At 40.4% G+C, this 22,093-nt stretch overlaps 1 protein-coding gene across 3 annotated transcripts in view; it reads left to right on the forward strand.

The window, feature by feature from the left end:
• LOC111870043 (S phase cyclin A-associated protein in the endoplasmic reticulum) overlaps positions 1-22,093 on the forward strand; it is a gene marked incomplete at its 5' end in the record, with an annotated part of 200,597 nt that overhangs the window by 22,064 nt on the left and 156,440 nt on the right. For all 3 annotated transcript variants that reach the window (XM_033753659.1, XM_023861996.2, XM_033753660.1), the window contains 7 exon segments: positions 5,719-5,945; positions 8,275-8,487; positions 15,045-15,161; positions 16,598-16,707; positions 17,818-18,052; positions 19,546-19,778; positions 19,926-20,115. In XM_033753659.1, coding sequence (XP_033609550.1) covers positions 5,719-5,945; positions 8,275-8,487; positions 15,045-15,161; positions 16,598-16,707; positions 17,818-18,052; positions 19,546-19,778; positions 19,926-20,115 — 1,325 coding nt within the window.

Consider the following 22,093-nt stretch of genomic DNA (forward strand, 5'->3'; position numbering starts at 1 on the left):
CCAACAACAACTTTAGAATACCGGAACCAGCTTATATGAAACTTAGTATGTATTATTATGTCACCTGAGCCCACTTCATTGTCATACTTCTTCAAGTCCCTCCCATTGGTATTACAAACATTACAGCCTATCAGATTGATGAGCATTCTTAAGGAGGAAGAAATTTGACATGATGCCAGAAAGCCAGAAAAGCAAAGCCATAAGAGATGGCAATGGCTTGGTAAACGTGTTGCTGCAGCAACAAATACACATGTAACAGCAGAAGAAATGTTGGATGCAGTACTTTCTATGTGGTCTGTGTTGAGGCTATATTGTAAGTACCATTGGGATGAAGTGGTTGTGAGTTCTGGGTCAGGAGTGGGCAGTTTCATTTGGTGGTTAGCTGTGAGCATGCAAGTATGGGAATCTCCACTGGTAGAATCTGCTACCTAGCAATGAAAATAGGCTATTAGTTCTCCCAAGAACTTCTAATTGTATCAGTGCCATCACCTCATCATATATGGGGACTTCAGTCTGGAGTGGTGAACTGGGAGTTTCTGAAATCAGTTCCTGGATTCATATAATTTCAAGTTTATAAGAATACAGGAACTGATGTAAGGAGCTCCCAGTTATTTTGAGGAAAAAATAAAAGTGGCTTGATGAGGACTTCCTAGCTGTGTCTGTCTCTCCTCCCTAGCAAATTTTTTGTGCCTGCTTTAAATGAGCAGGCCTAAGGAGGGAGCAGTTGGAGAATAGCAGCATGAGATCCAGCTCACAAGGAATGAAGGTTGGATGTCAGAACTGCAGGAAGACATGCTGAGATTAGTATGACATTTTGGTGTGGTTCCCAATGGCAATCAAAGATGTCACAGGCACATCATTGGAGAAGCAATGGTGGTATGTCTGTAGGCTGTTCAGGACGAGCAGCCTTAAGCCTGGAACAATGTCACATGATGCCTCAAAGTTGGAAGAGGAGAGCCAGAAGAGATTGCCGTTGCTAGGCAGCGACTCAGTAAGCACTTTTCCACAGCATCAAATACACATACAGCAGTAAGAGAACTGTTGGACATGGTGTTTTCTGTGCAGTCCATGCTGAAAGTATATAATGAGGACCATTCTGTCTTTAAAGTACCTCACATTATGACCGATGATCAGTTGGCCAGTTAGTCTTGGTGTCAAGCCCCTTCTGGGATGCAAGACCAAATTTTTGTTACTGTCAGGTAGGTTTTTTTGGCTTCCCACATTAACAAAACTGCAGCTGTCAGCCTAACAGAATTCTGGTCTTGAAACCAATACTGACTGGCTGAATGACTGTTGGTCATAATGTGACTATTAACTGTAACAGCAGAGGTCAGAGGAGTCAGTTGTAATTTGTATCACATCTAATGTACCCACAGTAGAATTTCAGAAACTCTGGTCAAACCAGACTGAATTTCTGAGGTTGGTATAAGGGTACACTATACAACATCCTGGCACCAAAGCTCTTGTGGAACGTTTATGCATGATATTCATCACCATTGCTCCCATATCAGGATGTACCCCTTTGTCAGTTGGTGAAAGTCCAAAATGGATTCTAATTGTAAGATTAACACCACATATACACAGTGCCAAATCCCAGAAGACTGCTTTCTTCTGGATTCTAATTGTTCAGAACATGGTGGAGACCAGAAGATATTTCCACCAGTTACTGAAAGGAAAGGAACTGTATAGCACCTTGTATGGAATTACACAGATGTGCTACATGACTTGGTGGCAGTTCTCAAAGAGCACTGCCGAAAAGGAGGCAGCGAAGACCACCATTACAGAATCTCCATCCAATGAGGAGTTCTGTGATTAGAGCAAATGAAAGCAGACACCTATGGACGATGCTGACAAAAGAACCAAGAAACCAGCAATATCTGCCATGGGAGTAAATGACCCCCAGTTGCAGTTGAAGGATGAAGTTCCCACCTGGAACTTCTTTGTTCCTCTGAGGTCAACTGAAATAGAGACTGACCATGGAGATGACGTGGTTGACTTCACCAAGGGTCAGCAACGGCAAGCGTCATCCAGCCAGGCAGATAGGCCACCTGTTGTCCTGACCTCGTAGGTAAACATGATGCAATTGCAAAGGCAACTGAAGGGTTTACTGAAAGGCAACTTTGATTTCTGTAGCACCAGAAATGGTACCAGAGTTGTCAAGAAGAAATGGCAGAGTTTTTAACTATCCACTCTCACTTCAAGAGCAATAACTTCCCATACTTCATCTTCTATCCTAAATCCCAGAAGCCTATAAAGGCTGTGATATGGCATACTATATTCTCAACTCCTGCAGAGGTCATCTCAAGTGGGTGTCCTTGGCTCTGATGTTATTAGTGTCAAACATGTCAGCCACCCGTCAGTCACCTGCAGAAGGAACATCAACAGTACACCTTCCTTCCCCTCTTTCTCATAACCTTACCTAAGATGTCAGAGTACCAGGAGGTATTCAAACTGACAAGTCTTTGCCATATTGTAATCAGGGTGGAGTCATACAAAGCTCTGACTGGCCACATGTGTTGTTACAGCTGTCAGTAATTTGGCCAAGTCTGGGCTAACTGGAAGCAAACTTCATTGTTCAGCTCTATGGTTCAGGGACAGTCATCAGCACAATGAGTGCCTGGAAAGGGCAGTGCAGCATTGATACTGGCATGCTGCAGCTGCAGGTTGTTGGACAGAGAGGTACATCAACCCTCCAGCTGTCAAGGCTGCAATCACCCCAGCCAGAAATGTGTAAGGGAATGTCTTAGAGAATGCCCAAGACTGTGTTGGGAAATGTGTTCTCTCTCATCGATACCATCCCTGGGCTGTCCTTCACAGTGGTGCTGCACAGCAGTAGAGCAACAGCAGCAGCCTCATCTGCCCTGCTTCCATTGAGGCACAACCAACAACTACTGCCAAGTCAGTTCAGACTCCTAATGTAAACAGTCCGTCTCTGAGTTGTATGTTCAAATTAGTCACAGTGGTATTTCAGTGGATCATGACAGAGCTCACTTGTGCCGAGTTAGAAGAAGACAGAATGGTGGCCATCACAAAAATATTTACTGAAACTCGTGAAGCGAAATGAATGCTAGAGTTCACAGGCCCTGCTGACTGTGACTGCGACAAATGACAGACCCATCACATCTCAATAGAGAGAGCACTCCACCCCCCCCCCCAAAAAAAACCACAGCTGGCTGACATAACAAAAATCTGGTCTTGGGCCCCAGAAGGGGCTTGACACCAATACTGACTGGCTGACTGACCTTCGGTTCTAATGTGACTTTGAGTTTGACACTGACTTGGCTTTACCAGCAGCTGCTGCCTGTAGTGTGGGGGTGGTCACCACCATTGGGAGTACCCAGAAAAACAGCCCAGAGAGTGTCCCAACCTGCTGCAGTTGTGACTTGAAGTACAGGTACTTGCGGGCCCCATTAATTTACTGAGGCTACATCCCTGAAAAACAGGAGTTGCAAAGCTATAAAAACCTGGAGGAGATAAACCCAGGATTATCAGAGAGAACATTCTTCTCCAAATACACAATAACCCAGATGATCATTCGTTACCGTTCTTTGCAGCTGCAAACAGAAACATTGGCAACAACCATCACAACAGCAACAGTCATCAGAACACCATAGGTAGCAGGTCACCAGGTCGGTTGGTGCATGCAAAGTATGTAAATAGTAATGCAATGAATGATGCATTTGCTGTTATCACTTTGGTGCAGCAGCGTATGACAGCTCTCAGGTGCTGCGACAGAACAAGAAAATGTTGCTGGCATAACTTAAGTGGCATTTAGTTTGTTGAAGATTAATGGAAAGGATACTTCTTAGACCTCTGAAAACCACAGCATTCAATGCTAATGGCTCTGGGAGGCAGGCCTACAAGGTTAGAAAACAGTTGCAAGACTTAAAAATAGGTTCTAAAGGGTTCTGACAGTGGTGTATAATATTTGGAATTATTGCGTTTTTGGATGACGGACAAAGTCTGGTACTCATTTCTGTTAGAAGCTGAGTCAACCCCAGGGCCCTAGTATGGCTGGAAGGATTAGGTAAACTAAAAAAAATCTTATCTCATTGGGATTTGAACCTGCGACCTTCTGGCTTGCTCCATTGCATTGTGGCCTCTTCCTTAGGGAACTCCTCATGCTCTGCTACTTACTCTGCAGACAGGCCTCCATATTTTATAAACGGACCTTTCTCATGGCCTCTGTCTCTTCCTTACAGGCTTACATTATCGTCATTAACTTATCATGGTGAGAATCCATCTTGGCTTTCATTTCTGCTTGAGCACTCACTGTCTGGGCTTGGTGGATATCTGTCTTTTTCTTGATTGGCATCTGTTTTGGCTTTCAGCCTTGCTGTTGATTCTGCTTGGTTTTCATTTCTTTATTGGTTCTTATGTCATCTCTCATTTCCTGTAGTAATTTTTGCATGGTTTTCAGGAATACTATTGTCCCATTTTTGTAGCGTGGCGGTATGATGATCAAGATCCAATGTAGTATCCAATCCAACCACTTTTGACTATAGACAGGGTTTGGGTTGGAGAATGGATTTATTCTCCACTTATGCACAAGACTCAGAACAACAAATAATAACAGCACCACTGCTAATCTCCCCACACTTCACAAATTACTACAGCGCTTGTGACTATAGACAGGGTTTGGATAGGAGAAAGGATTTGTTCTCCACTTATGCACAAGACTCAGAACTACAAATAATTACAGTGCCACCGTTAATATCCACACTTTACAAATCACCACAGAGCCTGCTAAGCCTTTTCCAGCCTGCTGTGTCTTCACTAGGTGCTCCCTGCTTCTAACTGTGGAAATTCTTCAGCTTCTGTGCTCACATTACTGTCTGGCTAATACTCCATAACTGTACTGGGCCATCTCTCCTCAGCATCCCTTGCAGAACTGAACTCTTAACTGACAACTAATTGTGGTCACCCCTTTTTTCTTCAAGATAACTCTTCTGCATGGATCACGTAGAAAATACTGTTCCCGACAATAAGTAACTCTTATTGTTATAATGGCGTACTTACCATGCTGTTGCATAGCATCGACTGTTGTCAGGTTGTTTGTTTTGAGGTCTTTGCCTAGTAATGGCTCTGTACGTCACAATGTACTGTTACGGAAGCTGAGTGTGGAGCAATGGGGAGGTCACATTTCCCAGCCTTTGTGAGCCTGTCATTTGATCACACTATCGAGACCTCCTCTTAGCAACTTTGAGAAACAAAGGTAATTGTCACAGTGACATCATTTGCAATTTTGTGAAGGATTACATGTCTGTAAGAATACAGGTAAAATTTCTGGAGAGTTAGAGTGCAGCAGGCAAGAAGTTAGCTCAGTCCAGTTGAGTTCACTGTTGCAATTTTATGTTTAGTGTAGCGCAGAAGCTGATGTGAGGCATTGAGTGCTGTGAATCAGGAATTATTCAGTGCTGTATTTTAATGAGTGAGGTTGAGAGAGGAGTAAGTTAGTTTTCAGTTCAGTTCAATAGAGTAGATGAGAATTTAGTTCAGTGCAGTGCAGTGGTAAGAGATGAAGGAAGAAGAAGGTGGTGCAGTGACCGAGTTGTGCCTTTACAGTGAAGGAACAAGTGGACAAAGGCTGACCTCAGGAGCATAAGTGGTTACAGAAGGTGGATCAGTAACTGATACAATTATTGATAAACATCAGACTACATATTTTCTGAAGCTACTTAGGGTAAAAATTAATTTTTTTTTTTTTTCCAATTTTAGGCATGTCATATGCTGAACGTCTGAATGCTTTGGAACAGCTGGAGGAAATGGAGTCACGTCATCCAGGTCGTGCTCTGGAACTGCACCAGAAATTGTCGTCTCCATCACGCCGTCGCACTTTGCCCGAGACTTTACGTTGTTTTCAAGCCAAGCAGGCTCAGGCCAAAGAAAAAAGGGAGCGACTGATGCATGAGAAATCACAGAGATTAAGGGAACTACTTAACAAGGTAAGATACCAGCCATACTTTGCAGTGTAGTCATTGTCTTTTCTACTTGCACTGCATCTGGTTTGTGGTAAGGAACTGGTCATTCTGCAGTTTTTGTACTTTTTTCAGTCCCTCCAGACAAAAGTGAAGCTACAGAACACATCTGCTCACTGACAAACTTCCTCCTACAATTTCTCATTTTATTTCCTGGATCTGTTATAGTATAATTAATGAGATATGCATATCATACTGTAAAGAAATTATTATTGCGACTAGGCTGACAGATCACAAGATTCATTACATGGAAGTTATTCATTATAGGTAATAGTTACCAATAACATTTTCCATATTTGACTTCACATTTGCTTCAGTATTTACAGTGAGGAAAATAACCACATAAAAAGGTAAAGTTGTCCCTGTGATTAACTAATTAAGCACTATGCCATGAAGGCATATAGGGGAGTGGATGTATAGATCCACATTTTTTTGACCTCAGCACTACCTGAAGGTGAGTGGTCAGCTACATGCCCTGGCTGCTTTTGCTCCCCGGGGAAGAAACCTCCACTACCCATTGGATAGGAGGTTGGGTGGATTCCAGAGCTGGTCTGGACAACATAGAAAAGAGAAAATTCTTGACCCTATCAGGACTCAAACTTTGACCCCTCAGTTGTCCCGTCCATAGCCAGTTGGTATACTAACTATTTATCCTGGCCCCCATATAACCACGTTAGAAGTTCATAAATATATTCTTCTCAAAAACTTTGTAACTTGTAGGTGTACATTCACTTCTAACTAGGCATGTGAAAGAATGACTTCCTCAGTTTGCGATGAGAATTTAGAAAAAATTTCAGGACCCAAGATAAGAATGACAGTTTTTCATACTAGTCCAGTTTTTTCTCTATAATAATTCATAACAGTAGCCACGTTTTCATTGTAAATGTAAGATGATTCTAAGTGTAAAATGACCCTGCACTAGGAAACATGACTGTACACAAAACAAATTTTATGAGTTAATTACACTGTTACTGCAGAAAAATGGAAGAAAGTAAGTATTACAAAACATACTGTACATGAAATTTCTTGAAGTCAGAGTTTTTACTCATCCTCAGTATCCCCTCTCTGTTTGCCATTCCAAACATCTCTCTTAGCTTCATTGTCTGTACAGTTCCCATCTCATGTGTCCTCTTCACTGCTAATATTCTCAGCTTGTTCCTCATCATCCATTCCATCCATGTCATCAGATATGCTTCACTATATAAGTCCTGTGACTCTCTTTTCTGGAGAGGTAATTGATTGTCTAGATGTACTGTCACAGCAGTTGCACACTGGTTCTTATTAATTCTCCTGGTGGTGTCAGAACATGGCCCCTTGCCAAGAGCCATTCAGAATATAATTGTTTTAAATGATCCTTAAAGGGCCTGTTCGTTAGATTGTGTAGTTATGAAGTCATTGCTTCCAGGTATGATCACAAGCTTACTATTCATTGCTTGAGTCACAGATCTGATGTCCAATGTTAAATGACCTTTAAGAGCATCCAGCACAAATATTCCCTGTTTTCTCAACAGTGCTCTGGGTCTCATGTTCCAGACAATTTATATCCAGACCTTCATCATTTCATTTAGTTATCCACATGATTATTAGCCCCACAGGCAGCTGAACATTAGGCATAGTTTTTCAGTTTAGTGTCATATGTGGTGTTAGTTTTGTGCTGTCTTCCAACTCTGTCAGTATTACAATCATTCACATCTTTCCATTACCTGATGTTTTTATGACAGCAGATATTGCACCTCTTGTACATCGTCGATGGTGTAATTGGATGGCATATCGAAATACAGTGGCGGTTCATCAGCATTGCCTTGGAAGTTTGAGGGTAACTTCCAGTAAAATGAAGACCTTTGCTGTAAAGAACACCTGTTCTCTGCTTTATTCGTAAATACCCCCATGAGATGGATTTGAAATATTAGCCTTTCATTGGGAGATGATATTATGCAAAACTGGCTTTCCATTCATTGAATTTACACAACTGACAGTTTTTGTGTGTTTCTGAAACTACTGAGTTTTTGGACTTTGTACATCATCTGATATTCCAGACAATACAATGTTTCAGAAACTGGATCTGTTTTCATCCTCAGGTGAAAGGGTGGGACCTACCTAGTCTGTTGGGTTCAGTGATTGAGATTAGCTTTTTCTAATGGGCCACCCTTTCACCTGAGGACAGAAACAGAACTTTCATTAATTTTGTGTGCTTTAGAATTCCGAAATGTGGACAAAGAGCAAACATTTGGTAATGCCTCCGATATGTATATATTTTGTATTTTGAATTTCGTATTAAGTGTGTGGTAGGTTACAGGTGGAAGAAGTTAAAGCTGCCCAGGCACAACTTACTGAAAATAAACGCGCACGACTGGAGATGAAACTAAAGAGAGCTGAAGTGAACCGCAGGTTACATCTGAAGGGTATAGTCAAAAAAGCCCATGATGAAGAAGAGAAACTGAAGGAAATAGCATTTATCAATGAGTTAGAAGCACAGAATAAAAGACACGATTTCATGGCACTTTGTCAGGTTAGTATTCGATTTATCTGCTTTTGGTATGATAAACATATAATGCAGTAATGTGGAACAGTAATTTAACTTCAGGCCTAACGATTATTGCCAGGAAACAGATGATTTAAATCTCACATTACCACTGTGATGATGGCTGGATTTTAATTTGAAGGTAATAGTATTTATATTGAGAGCAGTGTGATTTTTAGGCCTGCTTGACTTGTGCGTGTGCTGTTGCATTAGTGCCATGCATGGATGATAAAGGTTAATTGGATCTCTTAGTTCTAAAAGAGAGTCAACTAGTTTAATATTGTAGCTGTACTGTAACTGTACGTCGCTCGCTGAAAATTATTTAATTGTGGTTATGACCAGTTTATGCATTGTTTGCACACCCTGAGAGGCACTCCTACAGCAAGGTACCATCCCGTGACCGTCTAATTGTAATTCAACATAGTCCTACTTAGGCTTATGGTGCCACTACTGTCATTAACGTCGCCAGTTTTCTCCTAGTGTTATAAATCCATGATTTGACATTGTGCGTGTTGAGGAGCGAATTTGGGATTGAAAAGTTAAGTCATTACCTAGGTGCCTGGAGACTTGCGAAAAGTGTTTTGCAGTGAAAGAGCAAAGATGACAACACATGGACACGCAATTAGGTTAAGAATGCGATAATCAGCATTCATGCGTAATACCGTATGCAAGACGCTCCGCTAACTAGGCCACTGGAGATGGTCATATGAGTAAATACACAGCGATAAGACGCAAGAGGTCCACCCCCAGCCACATAGAATACCCAATGAAAGCCTAACTTTAAGAAATTAGAACACAAGGGAGGAGCTATCTACCCCCTTGTCGTCCACGCTGAATCAGCGAATTAAGACTATAAATGAGGGAAAGTCAAGAGACTTGGAATTCTGATTTTAAACAGAATATTCAGTTGTCAGCCGGAGGCGCTGCTCAATATGGGTTTAACAAGCGCCGGAAGGGCCTACAGTCTTCTATGTCAAGTAAGTCTTGTTCACGTATATTAGCCATGCCGAGTGATAATAACGTTGTTCCATAGTATTGGTGATACAGTGTGTTGAGATATTGCATGTGCAATTTCAAGTGAACCCAGTGAGCCCCGAGGGTAGGATGATAGATTAATGTGAAGGCCTAGGACATTAGGCAGGCCAACAGTGATTCAAAATATATATATATATCAAAGTTAGGGTTAGTGTGTTATAGTAAAGATAGTATATGGGAACTTGAGTTACAAACATAACTAAGGGTAGTTTATGTAGACGAGACCGTACGATAGATCGGTAATCATAGATCATGTATAATAAGAAATGTACAGGGAAACTATATATGTTCTCGAGGGGGGGGACTTGCATGTCCTCGTTAGCAAGTCAGAGAGAGAGAGAGAGAGAGAGAGAGGCTCGAAGCCTTCACCCCATGAGGGGGAAGAACTTGAAGAAACAGAATATGTAGTCACGACGGAAGGACCGTCTTTGTAACCTGTAAATAATGTAAATTGTGTATATATATATATTAATGTAAATAGACAGCTAGGATAGGATAGGATGTACCGGGAGTGTAATTCATATATATATTCCACCTCCCACACCCGATCCCGAGTAATCCTGACGAGCGAGGGCAGAACTGACACAGGCCGCAGTGGCAGCCGAAGATGAAGATAAGAATAGGCAGGGATAGGCTCCTGCCACACAGGCAGAGTAAGGGAGCCTTGATAGTAACGCCCTCCCAAGATCCGAAGATAAAGTGTAATATTAATGGATTACGCGGCTACCTGTAAACCATATGCGGAGTGGTCAAGAAGGAGCTAAGACTATATGCCAGGGAGTAGTACCAACAATTGAAAGAACAGAAAATAGATGGTGGCAGCTTGTATGACAGAAGGAAACTCCGATATAGGAGAATCCTAGCTAAGGGTAAGCTAGGATGGTTGCGTTAACGCCTTACAGCATAACCAGTGGAGGCAAGGAGGGGTACCTGCACACCCCCGACGGCGCGACGTTACCAGGAGTACCAGTTTACGACATAACTAGTGGAGGCGAGGAAGGATACCTCCACAGCCCCTACATGCGGAGTTACAGTGGGGACAGAGGCGGGCTGACTCCACGCCCCCCTGGACCACGGCATTACAGCGGCGGCAGCAGCGGGAGGGATACCTCCATGCCCCCCTGCGCCGCTAGGGCATTACAGTGCGAAACTGGCCAGAGGGTGTCTTGAGTTGCCTGCTCATGTGCCTTTGAGACCTGAAAAGGTTTAGGATAGACATCTCGAAGAAAAAAAAACAGATGTGGGACGGGCGCCTGGCTTGACCCTTGGCTGTCTCTTTTTTTCGAGCAATGACCACTGGGGGACATAGGATAGTCGGTTATAAGGAGTGGGGAAGGACAGTTGGAAGTTTAGACAGGGAACAAAGAAATGAGTGACATTAGGGGTAGCAAGTAGCGCGTATGGCCAGCGAGCTGGGAAGGAATTGGTATGAAAAAGGAATGATGATGATGTGAGTGATGAGTAAAAGGCGAGGTTGAAGGACTAATGTAAAGACTGACAATCACTGTATGCAATTTTAATTTAAAACAGTAATAACATGATGTTGGTTCTGGAGAGCTTGTAGTTCATAAACCCCGAAGTGTGTTCCCTCCCGGTATCTGAAGCCCCAGTATCCCTGGGACAGAGATCTCATCTCGAGTGATAGTCATGGCATCTGTAGGTCATTGGTCGGATGCAGTACTTTTCTCTATCACACATTCTGTTTCACTCTCTGAAAAGTGCTTTCCTGTTAGGAAACAAATACTATTGTCAGAGAATGTCTGAACATCTAACTTGGCCCCTTGAAACTTTTCCATGTTCCTGAACTTAACACTTCATGGACCGGTGATTTAAATATTTAAATCACCCTGGGGACCAGCGTTTTTAAACCTATACCCTAACTTGTGCACTGTTCACTTCAAAAATTAATATAAAATCTCCTAATTAATTTTATGAACTAAAATTTTTGGAGAAGACTTACCAGAGCTCCTAGAAGTGCTTCAGAGTGTGATATTTCTGGAAACATTCCCCTCTGTGAAGAGGCATGACGCAAAACTTGCAGACGTAGGAAGTCTTGCTTCGCTTCTTGTGCACAGCGCACACACGGCACTGCCTAGAAGGATACTTTCCCGTTGATTGTTCGCTCATCACAATTTTCACGGGGGTATGTTTCCGCATATCACCCGAGAGACGCCCAGGGGGGTCCATATGAGGCCTCCGTGGGGTGGGACTAGATGGTCCTGGTCGTACTACGTCTGTGTCTGACACAGGTTCTACCGCCACCGTGAGGTCTGTAGCCCAGGCTTTTGCCAAATTCATGAGAAATGCCTTGTATTTCAAAGTTGAATTTTCGTTTAGCTCTTTGAAAACCAAAAATGAATTGAAAAGGGCACAATTTATAAGCCACAAGGCAACTTTCTTCATCCATTTTACTGTTTTCCTAGGAAGGGAATAATAGGCCAAGTAATGGTTGGCTCTATCAACTCCCTTCATGAACATATTGTACTGAGAAATACAAAGAGGCTTCTTCACTTGCCCGTGTCGTCTTTGAACATCGACCACGCTTGACTTGTGAATAGTGGAAATCATATTTACAACGCAAGTATCCCTCCAGGACTGAAGAAGAATGTCCCCCTTCCTCCTGAATGGGGTGTCACCACGTTTCAGGGATTTACATTCCTCTTTCAGATCTGGAGGAAGGCCTATGTTCACCCTAATTGTACCACAAATATGTACTTTCCTTGAAAGTAGGTATTCTGCAGTTGCCACACTGTTATAAAAATTATCTTGATAAACTTGATAATTTTGATGCAGATGGGGATCCAAAATGGAAACAATAGTTTCTTGCAATTTCTTGCCTTCACTGGAATAAATTTCTAAATTTCCAATATAGCCTGAAGTGCTTTCCATGACTACACAAACAAGTAGGCCATACTTTGTGAGTTTCCCAGGATTATACGAGTACATTCAAAAACAAAGCCTTCCCCTCCAAGGAATCACAGATTCGTCCAAAGACAGTTGCTGCTCTGGCTTATAAACTGCCTGAAATTTCTCACCGAAAAAGTCTAATAAGGGCTGAATTTTGAAAAACCTGCCCATTGATTGTGGTTGCAGTTCATTATTATTGAAATGCAAACACCACCATATCTGTTCAAATCTCTTACAACTCATGAGTTTGCCGAAAATGGGAATTTATAAAAATGGATCAGTGGACCAATAGTCTTTCAAATTATCCCTCTTTGTAAACCCCATTAGAATGATTATTGCCAAAAATTTTTTCATTTCTGCTGAAGTGACATCCACCCACTTCAACGCCTTATAGGTACTGTCGTACGCCTCACGGTGTTGGAGATAGTATCTGTTGGTCTCCTGACACAACATGTCAAAGAAACTCTCCAAAAAACAGTTCAGCTACTTCAGACATTTGCGTAGGGTCCGATGGCATTTGTCTCACCCCTGGATCACCAGTAAACTTTCCCAAAGTGGGTGTTTTGTTCACTTTACCCCACGTGGCTGTCCCCGCAATGCTAGCACTTGCACTTTCATCGGAGCTCTCACTGTCACATTCACTTTCTCTTCTGGTCACAATATTTTGGGGGCCCCTGTCACTGCCACTGACACTGCCCTCGCTATCAGAAGACGATGCAGTTGGCAAGTCAGATAACTCATCAGAGATCAAATCACAGATTTCTTCTTCTCCGAGAGCTCGCGCGGCCTTCAACTGCTTTCGTCTCTGAGCCATGTTGACACTGAGAATATCTTGCCTCACACATAGAAGCTTCAACTTGAACAAAGAGACTTTTCTTTAGAGTGAGAAGGGAATAGAGAGTGGTCACGTTGCTGACTCGGAAAACAGACGTTCCGAAGGTCAGCTATGCAGTACTTTTACAGACATGTGGCCACCAAAGTGAGGAATAGTGTGTTGCAACATAACATGTCCTAAAAGCCTAAATCTAGGCGACCGGTCTGCCACGTTTAAAACCCAAACGCCTAGTCCTAGGGCTCCGGTCCGCAAAGTGTTAAAGATCATCGCAAGAGGATCTTATTGAGAATCATTTGAAAACATTCAGAACAGTGATGTGATATTAGGAAGTGGTTTCCAGCAATATTTTCAGGCACTGCAGGCACGATGAAATGTGTATAAAAAGTCAGAAGGTGGATACACTTAACTAAAGATTAAGGATTATTTTGTTTTAAAGTTTCAGGCCTGTAATTTAATTATCCAACCTTATACATCCATAATCCTTTAGAAATGAACACATTTAAATATTTATTAGCATACTTGTACTCAGGTGGTTAGTCGCCACCTTTCCATCATGGCATCCTTGGTTTGATCCCAGGTGAAGTCATGTGGGATTTGTGGTGGATGAAGTGGCACCAGGGCAGGTTTCCTCCACCTACTTCCATTTCCCCTGCCAATTTCTGTTCCACCACCTACTCCATACTCATCCATCATCCAAGGCTGGTAGGAGTACAGTAAGCGAACTAGTGGCTGATGTATCAAGTGGACTCAGTCTCACCCCCCCTCCCCCCAAAGCACTCACCTTTAGGGCATTATGTCCCTCTACACTGTGTTTTCAGGGCATGGTCACCTCCCATTTCCAGGGATCTATTTGCCCTTAAGAGCTTGTGCTCCATTTTCCTATTTTACTCTTGAAATGAAAACTGGTCCTTTCAGAGCCACTACTAGTTTTATTCTTCTCCTTGCTTCTGTTGGTTTGCTCAGGGCTCTTACCTCACCTTAGGTTATACCACTTTCTTCCTTGCATGGTTCACTCTTCTTGCTTGTATGGCTTTCTTTTTTACCCTGAGGATGGAGGCAGTACATTCCTCTGAAATGATGGTTTACTTTTATCAGAGTACATATTATAACATGCCAGAAGATAGTACACTTTGTTATCACCGCTGTGAGAATCTTGGACCTCACGTATGTTTTTATTTTTTTACACTGTGCTAACATTATGCTGTGTTGAAAGTACAATGTCAAACAAGATAATTCAAATGATGATGCATTTGGGAAGTACCATCAGCTAAGGACAGGTGAATGTTGGAATAGTGTTGTGAAATATTCTGCTCCTTCTCCCAACCTCTTCCAGTTCTCTGTGTATAATAATTCTCTTATCTCATTCAGTCATAAATAATATATGCTGTAGATACATTGTCATTAAATTAATCTTATTTCTTGTTTGCCTCTCCTGAAGCATTTTCCATGCAGTCCCCTTGTGATTGCTGTTAAACCTTTATTGTGTGGGAATAGGGGTTTTAAATCCCTTGGCTTTATAGGGATGATGGCCATATTTTAATTTTGGGTGACAGTTTTTATAAGGAGAAAGTACATTTTATGTCTCAAACTTCTGTAGGTCTTTTCACTGTATTTTAAGTTCAGGGTATAATATTAGTGATGAAAAAATTCAGTGCCCAGCCAACTGGACTGTATAATACACTGACCTGAGAAGCATCACAAGTCTGATAATGGGTACAATGTTCTTTGTATTTGGTTATAGTGATTACTGAGTTCTTTGTACTTGTAGGAGCAAGAAGAACGTCTCCAAGGAATTCAAGAGGAAAGACAACGGAAGCAAGAAGAGAAGGCAGCCAAAGAAGCTGCAGTAGAGGAAAGGCGAAGAGTACTGGAAGCTGAAAGACAAGTAGGTTTCGGGATTTGGGACTTTCACAACAGTGAAGATTCATTTTGTGCTCTTCTGGGTTATGAAGCTGTATAGTCTAGTAGATGGTTATTGTTAGTGTTTTGGGGTATCATACTGGCTCCGTTTTCAGCAGATTACACCATGTCATACCCAGAAGACTACAATGTGATTGAGAGAGCTGTAGGTTCACTTTCAGCCTGTGCTGAGCTTAACAATACATGCAGCTTTGTCCTTATGCTCCTAGAATACCTACATGGCATGTCATTGAAATTAAGTGAGAGATTTATGGGTAATGATCTGGATATTTGTTCATGATGTGCTTGAGTTGAATCTCAGCTTGGACCCCAGCTGTCCTGCCCGATGTTTTTCATGGTTTTCCTCATGATCTCCAGGGAATTCTGGCATAGTACCTTGATTAGGCCGTAACTGCTTTCTTCCAAATCGCTTCTAATTTGTCAGTCATCCTACCATTCATACTGTATAATCTAGATAATGACAGCATCATAAAATACTCCAGAAAAAATGAAAATGTGCATATGACGTTAGACAACATTCCCCAATTTTATTTTCTCAGAACATTTCGCTAAGATTTTCTTAGTTGCTTTAATTTTTGGAATCACTTCCCAAGATTGTACCTGCAAGGGGGTCTATACTATAATAAAACCATGGTGATTATAGTAATCAGTAGGGTGATTAATGGTATTGAAAATCTGTTGAGAAATACATAAACGTATTCATGCCATAGGTAAGATTTGAACTTCCGATCCTGTAATTTGTGCAGCTTAAGTCAGCGTATGGCTTTAATGATTTTATAATTAAATTATTTCCTCAAGAGTAAATTTGAGTGTAGTTTTTAAGTGAGATGTATCTGGTTCTCAGATAGTAGTCTGTGGACTATTGTGTTGTCTAAATAAGACATTGGCAACACAATATTCATGGGACAAGAGTCCTGTATGTCAGTAAAGCGGGCTGTATGAGTTCTACCCAGAACTTCTTGTTCTGATTTGTGATACAGAAAATTGTGAGATATATTCAAAGAGTGTGGGAAAGTTGAATTGGGAAATTGGTTTCTACCATCTGCACTAGATCTTAGAATGTATTTGGTGTGTGGTTCACCAGCTACAGAACAAATTTAGGGAGCAAATGAACTAAAGTACAGTTTGCACCAACCACAAAGAATAAATTGTGTAGCCTCTTGCACTGGATTTTTCGCAGTACTTCATAAAATATAAGCATAAATCATTTGCAGTAAATCTTGTAGGCTGAAACACATTAACCCTTTGACGTGGTCATTTAAATTCCGCGGCCGCGGNTTCACAAATGTTTTAGAAGTAATTAAATGTTCAGTGATACCTTATTTCTGCTTTGTATTAAGTTTCACATTATTGTTTTTCAAGGAAAACTTGTATGATGCAGTTAAAATGTTTTTTTTTTAGGAAAGATTGGAAAAAATGCAGGAAATGAGAAGGAAGAGAGAGGAACGAGTTGGTAGGAATCAACAGGAAAAAGAAAAGGAAAGACAGGAATTGGCTAGAGAGAAAGCCAGGTATGATTTATTAATGAATATGTATAAGAGATTTGTAAATATTTCAGAATATAATTTTCTTTACATCATATAGACACATCTGTCTGTTATCAGGATCCACTACTGCAATATGACAAGGCTTTGATGTTATCATTTTCAGAATCCCCCGTTAGCCAAACAGATTGAGACTACAGGCATGGGTGGGGAATCCCTACTTCATGTTCTTTGATTCAGAATTTCCCCATATTTAGTGACCAGTTTATATGGTTTAGCCTTTTTTTTTCCTCTGTGAAATGTCCTCAATTTTAATTTTTATTTAGTGGCATAAATTAAATGGCTCTACTTCTGTATGCTGTAGACTTCTAATTTTTTGTTGTGAGAATACAATCAGTAAACTATTTTACACTTCTGAAAAGACAGCCTAAACTGAGAAAATTGAAATTCATTAGGTAAATGTAAACAAATACATGTTTTTGCATTGTAAGAGTAATACAATATTTGGTACTGTGTTCTTAAAACTTTCTCAAAATGCTCTAAAGATATTGCGTTAATAGTTTTAGTGAGAACGTTTGCTGAAGAAATTTTAACGGATTAATGGAGAGTCAGAAGTGGGTATGAATGATTTCCCATTGGAGGATACCAAATGACATATTTTTTATTTATTCTACAATCTGCAATAACATAATGACAGGTGCACAAACCTGTTAGACGTGAGTGACATTAGCCCCACTTACTGTAATCCCTTGGAGAGTGGCTAATTGCAGGACTAAGAAGACTGAATATGATATTAAGATTGAACTAAGGGAATTAGGTTGCAGAGATGGTAGTTGAATGAATCTGACTCAGGATCATGTGCATTGATTGGCTTTGGTATTGATGGTAAACCTTCATGTTAATTCAGAGGATTGGTTGGTTAGTAGGGTTCAAGTTTGCAGAAAAATTAAATGTGGATTCCATTGCACTTACATTAGAGATACAGATGTTGTGGTAATGAAACTCATTGAAGTATTTTTGGAGTATAAACACTCTCAGGATTGGTTAAAATTCTGAGAGTCTGGAAGTTGCTTCTTCACTCATTATGAATGCTCTAACAGGGTGAGAATTTGGTATAGATTGAGGATTATTTGTTAGGGGTCGAGAGGAACGCTTATCTGCACTGCATGCAGCTCAGTTGGCAACTCAAGAAGAACTTCAGAAAAAGATCCAGCAGAAACAGGAGGAATATGCTCGTCGACATGAAGAAAATATTGAACATATTCGACAGAGGGCTCTGGAATCTAGCATTCTGCGCTGTTCCACAGATGATGTAGCACCTCGACTTGCCCCTTATGACACCCAGAAGTTGTGTGAAGTGTGTAATGTACTGGTAAGAAATATATTTGTACCATCCTATAGCACAGAAGTGAGCAATTATTGGAAACCAAATTGGAATATCCATTGGAGGCTTTTACTCTTGTAATACAGCTGATCACATTGGTCATGCATCTTTGCCTGCTCCAACACTGGTGTTGTGGGTTCGAATTTCACTCTAGGCATGGATATCTGTTTTGAATTTGTTCTGTGTTTATGTTGTACTGTGTAGGTAGCAGGCATATGGCAGGCTGATTCCCTGCCAAAGGAGCTCTACTGACTGTCTGTATGATTAGGAAACAGAGGCCATGGTTCATCATGGACTGTAGCAGCCACATAATAATAATAATAATAATAATAATAAAAACAACAACAAGATTAGTTGTCAATTTTTTAAAATTAGAGACATTTATTATGAGTGAAAATTAGTGAAAGATGGACAAGCAATACCCTGCTTGCTGCTGGCTTCCTCTTTTACTGTAAAGATGCAGTCAGTACATACGTACGTCCAAAACACAGAAACTATTGTTACCACACTGCATGGCATCACAGCCCAATAGATAGTTGTTTATAGAACGTGATTTGTTATCGTTTTCACACAATTTAGAGCCCAGTGTTCTTTCTTTGTTAAATTTAGAGATTGGAGACATCTTTGTTTGTCTTGCTATTATACCAGAGAATCCATTCCCCCAGTTCTTTCTGTTTTGAGCCAGTGATTAAGTAATTCATCCGCATAATTTAAAATTCTTTTTTTTTTTTTTTCTCTGATACATTTTTGAGGGACCATTTAGCTCACTCTTCCGTTTGTATTTTTGTAAGTGGTTCATACTGTTTGATGATGCTCTTTATGAACACTTCATCTTTATCAGACTGCAGTCTTGCATGAATTTAAGATAATTTTTTGTCAGATAAGAATCTTTCTTAAGGAAATGCTACTTCATGGGAGAAGTTCCAGAAAAATAATTGAGGATTTTTACCCATGTATAATGTGTAAGCACCAGTCACTATCTTATGATATAAAATGCATGAGCTCTGCCAGTATGTGCATAGTTCAGTGCATTAAATTGCTGGACTTCCTTTTATTCTTCTAGAGTTATACAGAGTGACTTACATTTGGCAACCAGCAGGAGGAAGGGGTTTCATTGCTGGCTGATTGGCAGGTGTTTTAAGTTTGCTTCATAGTCTACATAAATAAAATATTGATTGAATGGTATAAGCTTGACATGTGGTGGTATGCTGTGATATTGAAGCAGTGATTTTTTTGTTTGGCCTAAGTACTGAATGTTTATAAAAGACCATGCACGAGGAAGTTTATTTCATTATAGTCATGTAATTAAGCATGTTTAAGTTTTCATAAAGTGTTCTGTTTACAGTTTGTTATAGTATAGAGCAAGTGACTGCTTTAATGATTAATATACTTGAATGTTAACTGAAACAGAATGCAGAGATTAGTGTGGGATTAAGATGTGGTACAGAATGAGCAAAACATATGGATGTATCTGTTTTCAGATTGGTTCAGAAGTATATCTGTTAAGTCACTTGCGAGGCCGGAAGCACCAAGAAGCTGTTCAGCGTCAGCATGAAGGAGTTGATCCTTCAAGAGAGGATCTTGCATCATATAACATTCGGCACATTGTTGATGCTCCAGCAGATAAGATTGACCCTAAAATAGCCCTTGATAAAGAACGCCAGAAGGCTCTAAAGAAGCGTTGTAAAAAAATAAGACTTCGAATGGCAGCTAGGTAACCAAAAGTTTTTCTGTTTTCATAATTCTGTGATATTTAGAATACAGATTCTCATAATCTCTTTACATGCTGTCTTTTTTCTTTCATCTATCTTCAACCAAAGAAGTTGCTCATGTTCAGTGTGTGTAAATGATTTATTTGCAGAGGTCAAGAATATGAATCAAAGAAGGATCCACCTATTAAAATGGAATCTCCTAATAAGGCTCGTATTCAGAAGTGCTTGAGAGATGTGGAGAAGCTGCACTCAAGTCAAGGAAAAGGACAGTGGCCAAATACAGCAATTACATCTCTGGAAAGAGCCCTGTGTGACATCAGTCGAATTCTAGATAAACAGGCAAGATATTTATTGTATTGTTAAGACTGCTGTATGACTGTATGAGTTTTTACTAATCATTGTATAAAGAATTTTATGACATCTTTTAAAATATTCCTCTTTTCTCATGATATGTGTATGTGTAATGATAACAATAAAGAAGAAGCTATCCATGTAACAGGCTGTGGAGGACCATAGGGTTGTGAGACATTGAGGCTCCCACATTTTGTAGACAGTCAGATCACAGATGGTGGTGAGGTTGTCAGCCTTATACACTGGCCACCCTTTACCCTCAGGAAGATTCCTGGTACTCATTTCTGTTAAAAGTTGAGTTGACACCAGGACCATAGTGTGGCTGGAAGGATTAGGTTGATTGAAAAATCCAGTGACATCGGGAATCAAACCTTCTGGCTTGTAGCGTAGTGCATAGTTATAACAATTGAAATTAAAAATTAGAGTAGAAAATTAATATGGCTTCCAAGGTGTAGTAGTTTCACAACCTATATTATCTGAGTATAAACAAATATTGGGCAAGCAGGAGACTACATATGCCAATTTATGTCTTTAAAATTAATTACATTTACCCCTCATTTCATTACATATGTAAGGTAAGCTATCATGTTTGATCTGTCCTTCCAACTTCAACCACAACATCCCTTCATTTCTGGTGCTGTGGCTGTGTATCTATATATACAAGCAGATTATCTGACAGTCTTATGCTCTGAGGAAAAAGACACACATTCCTTGCTTGTGCTAGGCCTGCAAAGGTTCAGGCCTCTAGCACAGTTGACAAGCCCATAAACCAACAAATCACAAAAGAATCACCAATATTGCAGCAGATTCCAAAAATTCTCCATTATTATACACAGTTTCCTGGCACTAAAAAGTTCCTTTTTGGGAAAAGAGCAAACTTTAAACTTTTAATTCTTAGTCCCCAGTACAAGGTATCTAAGTTACATACAAGGCTGTCTCCAGTGTCATCCAGTTTCTCTTTAGTGAGCGGGTGGCACTTGATTTGGTTCTTTCCCGTCCAATCAGTAGCTCTCCTTTTAGGAGCAATTGCATCATACTTTTCATGTGGGTATCATAAATGAACACTTATTTCAGGGTGTCACTCCAACAAGGTGCTTTGACACAGGAATTAATGGGACTGGTAACTAACTAACTAACTAACTAACTTCATGGAACTGAGTCCTTGAGAAACCACCAATTGTGCAGCTACTCAAAAACTTCCAAACATTTTATGGAACCTGAAGGTTCGTTACTTTGTTGACAAGAGCCCTCCACTGGTCCATATCTTGAGCCAGAATGATTCAGTCAATACCACCTCATCCAGCATCACAATCTGCTGCCCTGAACAATTGGACATCAAGTATACTTGAATGTTTAATACAGTAATAGGAACTTGGGACTGCAATCAACAGTCACTTAACTTATAAGTCTACTTAAAACTTGTTGGAACAATACTGAAGTGAAGTTGTGATGTGTGTAGGTTGTTGTCATGATGACCATACTGTGAATCTTTGATGTAAGAAGCATGTATCCACTGACATGCTCTCAGATAATCTCCCTGTACATGACAACTGTTTTCTCTGTGATATCTCGTTTGTGCAGTCCAATTGAGTTTAATACAGGAATCAATATTTAATCCATATAATGTAGTCAATATATTGTTTTGTGATATTTAATTTGTGATTTCATGCATTTGGTATTAAATTTCTATCTGTATGGCCTTATATTTTTTAAATTGGAAGTAAATGCATTAAGTGATGGTATCTCCTCTGAGTACCACAGTATTGATTTGGATGTATTCAGCATTGGTGAAGCGACATTTTTGGTTGGAAGGGATACTGTTGTTATGGACAGTTTGAATGAATTCAAAACAAATAATAATGAATATTTGTATAGGTGTCATTCAGAAGGAAACAACTTTGAATGGTAACGTACGTGTGGATTTCCACAATATCAGATAAATGGAATTTGACATACTATCCTGAGC

Source organism: Cryptotermes secundus, unplaced genomic scaffold (assembly GCF_002891405.2).
Source record: "Cryptotermes secundus unplaced genomic scaffold, Csec_1.0 scaffold165, whole genome shotgun sequence".
Classification (NCBI taxonomy): domain Eukaryota; kingdom Metazoa; phylum Arthropoda; class Insecta; order Blattodea; family Kalotermitidae; genus Cryptotermes; species Cryptotermes secundus.